This window comes from Melanotaenia boesemani, chromosome 3 (assembly GCF_017639745.1).
Source record: "Melanotaenia boesemani isolate fMelBoe1 chromosome 3, fMelBoe1.pri, whole genome shotgun sequence".
Classification (NCBI taxonomy): domain Eukaryota; kingdom Metazoa; phylum Chordata; class Actinopteri; order Atheriniformes; family Melanotaeniidae; genus Melanotaenia; species Melanotaenia boesemani.
The window spans coordinates 9424372-9431548 of record NC_055684.1 but is presented as its reverse complement, the minus strand read 5'-3'; the positions used below and the strand labels follow the sequence as shown (position 1 = coordinate 9431548).

Sequence of the window (7177 nt, the reverse complement as noted above, 5' to 3'; positions counted from 1 at the left end):
CTCATTAGACAGAATGAGATAGAAGATTGGATGAAAGAGTTTTCCATGTTTTTCCAGAGTAGGGACAGAGTCAGTCATTGTGTCAGCAAAGGGAAATATTTTTCTAACAGTTTGCTGACAGCCTGTCCCAGTGGTGTCCAGTTACACCACCTCTTGTTTTATTTTATTTCAGAGGATTCTACTAAAATAAAAAGAATTCTATTCATTTATCTGTTTTTGTAGAGCAGCCAGATTGTTGCTCTGAAATTTGTTTTCCTGAAAGTCCTGAAAGTCCCAGTAATGATCTTTATTTAAAGAATTCCACATGCGACAGCAAAGAAAGCAGTTTTATATCAGAATATCTCAGAGCTTATTGGTCTTTAGATTAATATTTATTTTGCTGGGAAACTTTTCTTGGCAATTATGGACGTCACCTGGATCAGTTAGTTATCATAAAAGGAAGAGGTAAGAATAGTGCTGAGGGGGAAGTCTCATCAGATACTATGGAAGACTGAGTTTGGACAGGGACAGGGACTCTCTCTGGACTCTGGTCCACACATGCATGAAGACCGTGATGAAGACTCTGACAAGGACCCTGACGCTGACCTTGACTCTGACTCGTTGTAAGTGTACTTTGATATGTCTGTTAACTGCTGGTAACTGAATAAAAAGGACGAGTCTATCTGCTGTCAGAAAGAGCTTCAACAAGTCTTTAATTCCAGTCTGGTTCTGAACACCTGATCAGAACCAGATGGTTTTATTATTTCCTGAATAGAAACTGAAGGAATGAAACAACTACAGTTAGATGTAAACATGTAAATAAAGTTCTGTATATGACAAAAACTAAAAAATAGAAAAAAACACAGAGCAAAGAGATGCAGATGGTGACTGAATGACTGGATAGAAGAACTGTACAAACCACAATCTGACAAAGTTTGACATGATAACAGAATAAAGAGTCATTTTAAAATTAATCTGATTTTCATTTCTCTGATATAATAAACCAAAAATATTTCTTGTTTTGTCTCATCACCTTAATTTAATTTCATATTCATCCACTTTTACATTCAGGAAAACTGACAGGGGAACCGACAATTTAGAGTTAATAATGAAGGAAACTGATGTTAATTCAAACAGCTGACTGTATTGATGATAAAAAGTCAGCGTCCATGAAAGTCTCTGAGGATTAAAGATGGACAGAAGTTTTCTAATTTGTCTCCAAATGGAAGAAAATCATTCAACAGTTTAAAAACAATGTTCCTCAAACAGCTCCAATAACATAAATAATAAAACATCAAATTTTGCTAAAACCACTTATTAAAAATAATTCCCTCCCATCATCTTCCAATGAGACTCAGACACACCGACTCTCAGCTGTGATGTGGGTCTGCAGCTCTGAAACTACGATCCATTAATATTCTACAGCCTGGCCTTCAAGTCCTTCATCTGATGCTGTGGAACAGGCTGGTTCCAGCATCTGTTGCTATGGTGATACAAACTGGTAAGAAATGAACCAACTTCATGATTCTGAACATCTTGATATAAACCTGAAGTTTCCTCTAAAAGACTCTGATCCTGTTTTGTAAACCAGAACCTGGAAAGTTCTAAGTTGTTTTCATTTTGAGGGTCGACTGTTTAACTGCTTTGCCAGCTGTCACTGTTACACAAGATATTTGCACATCAGATACTTTATTAGTATTTATCTGTTCAATACTAATGAAGGTTTGATCTGTGTGTTTGGTTCCCATTAAATTTTCTGCATATTTAAAATATCTGTGAGAATGTGTGTGTGGATGGTGGATGGATGTGTGTGAACAGTGTGGTTGTGTTTTTCTGCATCTTGTTAGGGTTTCACATTAAGAAAATAAAATTAAATACACTATACATCCACTCAATAAAGAATTCATCCAAAACAAACAAAAAACACCTTAACCCTATATGAACCTGATAAAACTGAAGCGAACAGAGTTTATTAATAACTAAACAAACCTCTAGCCCTCCCCAAACAGAAGTTTATTCCATATTTATGCTGATCCACTGACTTCTTTCAACCTTTAAGATCAGTGATTTCCTCCTGTTCTGATTTCAGCTTCAAACTTCCTGTTTGACCCTGAAATCAGTGAATTTCAACCAGATCAATAAGGTTTAATGTGAACTCTGTGTTCTTCATACTGAACACATCAGAGCTGCTGTTTCATCACTGAGACCTTCACAGGTAAAATCTTCACTTCATAAACAGAGTTTATGTAAGGAAACATCCTGTCAGTGAAAGTGTGTGTGAAGGTGTGTATGTGTGTGTTAGTATCAAGATCAGAGAAAGACAGTTTTCCTCTGTTCCAGTCCAGATTCACTCTGATCCTCTGCAGCTTCTCCTGAACTGGAAGAAAAATCTTAGAACCTGGAGACTCTGCTAAGTATTCATCTTTATATTCAACAGATTTTTTATATTGGTAATTATACTGAAATACTTTATAGAACCTTATTCCCCATAATCCAGACAAGATGCCTCCTTTCCTGTTCACAGACTTTGCTAACACACCCACTGACCAGAATATATTGTTTCCAACATCAACATCCCAGCTGTGAGTTCCTGAGTTAAAACCCTCAGAACTAAGAACACAATAACCATCAATCCTCTCTGGATTATCTGGAAGCTTCTGTTTCTCTCCTCGTCTCACACTGGTCAGATCTTCAGACAGGAAGAGTCCTGGACCAGCAGTGTTTGGGTCCAGAATGAGAGGAGTGTAGCAGACCAGGTCCTTCATGTTGTTCCAGATGTTGAAGGCCAGGTTGCCCAGGTGTTTGGCCTGGTCTATCAGAGCTCCTGAGTGCAGCTGTGGATCATCCAGCAGGGGGCAGCGCTGGACTCTTTCCACTGCAGCCTTGTAGTTGTTCAGGAATGAGACGTCTGCAGCTCTCAGCTCCTCCTCTGTGGTTCTGACTGTGTCTGAAAGAGCTGCTATCTCTCTGCTCAGAGCCTCCATCTTCTCCTTCATCATCCCACTCTTCTGCTCCTCTTCCTCCTTCAGAGCAGCCAGCCTGGCCTCCTCTTCCTCTGCTAGAAACTGATGAAGCTTCTTAAACTGCTCCTTAATCTGCCTCTCTGTGTGTCGGGCCTGGACCTTAATGTGTTCTGCTGTTTGATCAAACATCTTCTGAACGTTCTTCTGGAGCTCCAGTTTCTTCTTTAATGGTTCCAGAGTTTCCTGAAGTTCCTTCCTGTGCTGTTGTGCAGCTTCATCGATGGGTCTGATTCTGTGGTTGGTGTGTTTTTCTGAATCTCTGCAGATGAGACACACTGGCTGCTGATGGTCCAGACAGAAGAGTTTGAGTTTCTCAGAGTGCAGATGGCAGAGACCTTCTGAAGCTTTCTGATCTCTCTCCTGTAAGAAGGACTCACACAGATTCTTTAACACCAGACTTAAAGGTGGTTCATCCTTTGAAGATCTTCTCTTACAAACGGGACACTGGTGTGTTGGATTCTGTGTCCACCAGCTCTTCAGACAGTCTCTACAGACGCTGCGGCTACATGACAGAACAACAGGATCTCTGAAGACGTCCTTACAGACCGGACAGCAGAGATCCTCCTCTGATCTGGAAGCCATGTGGTCTGAGAATGAAGCTGAAAACACAGCAGACAGAAAGTCCAGTCAGTCATGGCTGCCCTCCCTCCTCTGCTAACTCCATCAAACTGACTGTGAGTGGTGTTTTTGGTCAGACTCACCTTCAGTGTGTGGACTGGGAGCAGCTTGAAGTTTCCCACTTTTCTTTCCTGCAGCTGGACTCACTCAGAGGAAGCTGAAGGTGAATCTGATCGTCTGTGTGTCTCTCTGTAGAGACCAAGAATCACCGACTGTTTCCTGCTTCGTCTCAGGTGAGTCAGGTGAGGTGTGAAACTTTATCAGACCTCTTCTGATAAATGCTGCTTCACCTGAAATCCAGGTGTGTTTGATTCCAGAGTTCAAAGCTTTAAAAGTTAATAATAAACAGGTTTTACTTTCTTACCTGCAGATTTAAACCAACAACCTGAATGCAGACTGTAAAGTATTTACACCTCCTTACTGTGTTTATCGGTGTGTGTCGCTCTGTTCTGGTCATCAGGACATGAAAAGTTCTGTATAAAAACAGTCTGTTTACCATCCAAACACTGTTAAAAACACACATAAACAGCTGAAGTACAAAAGCTTCCATCTTCCTCTGATGTCTTCTCTTCTTCCTCCACCTGTTCTCTGTTCTAGAAAAATCTGGATTCTGATCCCAAAAGTCTCCATCTGATCCAAAATGTTGTAGAAAAGATTCTGATGAGAATTATCAGCAGAGATCATATTTCTCCATCTATCTTCTCTTCATTGGCTGCTGGTTGAATCCAGAATAGAATTCAAAACTCTTCTCCTCACATATAAACTCTTAGTGACCAAACTCCATTGGATCTAAAAGATGTCAGAGTCCCAGATTTTCCCAGCAGAGCTCTTTAGTCTCAGACTGCAGGTTTACTTGTGGTTCCTAGAGGTTCTAAAAGTAGAATGGGAGGCAGAACGTTCAGTTATCAGACCCTCTCTGTGGAACCAGCTCCTAGTTTGGCTTCAGGAAGCAGACACCCTCTGTACCTTTAAGATCAGACTTCAAACTTTCCTTTTAGATAAATCTTATAATTAGGTCTGGCTAGTGACCCTCATCCATCCCTTTAGTTCTGCTGTAGGCCGAGGCTGCTGGGAAACATCCCATGATGCACTGGGCTTCTCTCTGTTCTCTTTACTCTCCATGTCTACATATAGAAATTGTTGTGATTATTTTTTTTTCTTCTTCCTCAGCAGGTATCTTAGAGTTATGCTGCTTGTTGATCCCTCTTTCCTGTCCTTTTCATCCCAACTGGTCCAGGAAGATTGTCATCATTCCTGGTTCTGATGGAGGACGTTTTTCCTCTCCATCATCTCCTCCTGCACCTCATGATGGAAGGTTTCAAATATGCAGGATGTGTTTAAACACAGCTGGTGGAAATTTTCTTCACAAACTGCAGAACAAAACAAATAAAAATTAAGTTAAAGAATCTGTAAGGGCTCATAATTTAAAAGTAGGTAAGATAAATAAGAAGGTCCAAGACCAATAAGGTATCTATGAACTACCAAAAGATCCTTAATATCAACCCTGAAACACACGGGGAGCCACTGCAGTGATTTTCAAAGTGGTGTAATGTGTTCCCGCCATCTGGTCTTCGTCTGATTCTGGAGTAGCTGAACGTTAGAAATACTCTTTTTGGGAAATAGAAAGAGAAGAACAAGGAAACATTTCACCCATCTGCTAGAATCAATGCAACCTGCATCAAAGCACATCAATAAAAAGTTGAGTAAAAGGGAAAAATGTGGAAGAAAACGGTGGAACAACCAGCAGGGATGACCACAGCCTGGAGAGGAAGGTGGTATTCCCCTTGTCAAGCTGCTCCTGAACAAAACAACATAATAAGCGTCTTACCTGGGCTAAAGAAAGAAATGAACCAGTCTGTTGAGCAGTGGTCCAAAGTTGTTGCATCTCATTTGGAAATCAAGGTCCCAGAGTCTGGAGGAAGAATGGAGAAGCAACAATCCAAGACACTTAAAGTGCAGCGTGAAATTTCCACAGTCTGTGTTGATGTGGGGAGCCATGTCATCTTTCAGTGTTAGTCCACTGCGCTTCATTAAGTCCAGAGTCAATGCAGCTGCCTACCAGGAGATTTTAGAGCACTTCATGCTTCCTTTTTGGAGATGCTTCATCATTTTCCAGCAGGACTTGGTACCAGCCCACACTGCCAAAAGAACCAAAACCTGGTTCAATGACCAAGAGATTACTGTGCTTGATTGGCTAGCAAACTCTCTTGACCATCTTTCTCATTGCCAAGAGAAGATGAGACATGAGACCGAGCAATGCAGAGGAGTTGATGGCAACTATTGAAGAGTCCTGGTCTTTCATTACACCCCAGCAGTACCACAGGCTGATAACATCCATGCCAGATTCATGCAAAAGGAACTCAAACCAAGAGTTCATATGCATGACTGTACTCTTCAGATGTTCAACATTTCTGTTTTCAAAATTTATTATTTTTTTTTATTTCATGTAATCAAATTTTCTGAGATTATCATATTTGGGTTTTCATAAGCTGTAAGCCACAATCATCAAAATTATAACAAATAAATGCCTGAAATATCCCACTTTGCATGTTATGAGTCTATATTATATATTAGTTTACCTTTTTAAGCTGAATTACTGAAATAAATAAATGTTTTACAATATTGTATTTTTGGAGTTTCACTTGTAGTTTTCAACTGCTTTTTAAAAGAGTCCACAGAGTCGACCACAGGGAGGGACAGGGGCAAGTCATTCCAGAGTCTGGGGGCTACAGCCTGAAAAGCCAGATCTCCCTGGGTTTTAAAACGGGTCTTTGGGACCTTCAGGAGGCATCCACATACTTAAAACAGTAAGTATGTGGATGCCTTTCTGACTGGGTTTTTATCTGGGGCAACAGTGTGTAGTTATGGGGGTCTAGCTGAAGTTTAAAGCACTCTTGACCACAGTTAAGCTAGCACAACCCTCTCTTACCTTATACCGAGCTAGTGGTGCCTCTACTTCAGGGCAGCTTGCAGATAAAAATATAAAACGACTGAAGTAAGACAGCGGGAATTTATTCAAGACTCCCAATAGCAAAAATAAAATAAATCTACCCTTACTTAACCAGCGGGCGTCCAAAAATATGGAAAATAACAAAACAAATGCAGTATATGATCAAAACAAGTGGAAAACAAGTTAAGCAGCTTTGTGAGAACACAAACTAAACTCAGACAATATTTTCCCTCAGCATTAAACCATATATTCTGTTAACAGCAAATAACAGAGAAATTTCTGTTTTATTTTCATCTAACATTTTAATTTATTTTTTTATTTCTTTACATATTTATATCATATTTATGTCCTCGTTATTTCCAATCTTGCATTTTCTTCCTCTATTTATTTGTGCATTTCCTTTTTACATTCCTATATCTCATTTTTACATTTCTGTATGCATTTCTGCTTCATTATGCAAACGAGGGGGCAGTCTTTCATGGCGTGTCTTAGGTAAGCTTCTCACCTATTGGTCACACAACTTTAACGTGCAGGTCAAAGGCCCTTCGTGGATCTGATCGACTATAGATGTCTGTCTCTTCTGCTATACTAGTATGCTCTGCCTAGT

The 7177-nt window shown here is 40.1% G+C and overlaps 1 protein-coding gene across 2 annotated transcripts; it reads right to left on the bottom strand.

Annotated features, from left to right (window-relative positions):
• Positions 1-1144: 1144 nt before the first annotated feature.
• On the bottom strand, positions 1145-3854 carry LOC121636463 (nuclear factor 7, ovary-like). 2 transcript variants are annotated; one of them, XM_041979993.1, is made up of 3 exons: positions 3704-3854; positions 2453-3601; positions 1145-2407 (listed from the first exon to the last, which is right to left on the bottom strand). In XM_041979993.1, the coding sequence occupies exons 2-3, from the start codon at positions 3582-3584 to the stop codon at positions 2160-2162; spliced, it is 1380 nt and encodes a 459-aa protein (XP_041835927.1). In that variant the 5' UTR covers positions 3585-3601; positions 3704-3854; the 3' UTR covers positions 1145-2159. The 2 variants fall into 2 exon arrangements, with proteins under 2 accessions (XP_041835927.1, XP_041835926.1); XM_041979992.1 differs by having other exon boundaries at positions 1145-3601.
• Between the last annotated feature and the right edge of the window lie 3323 nt (positions 3855-7177).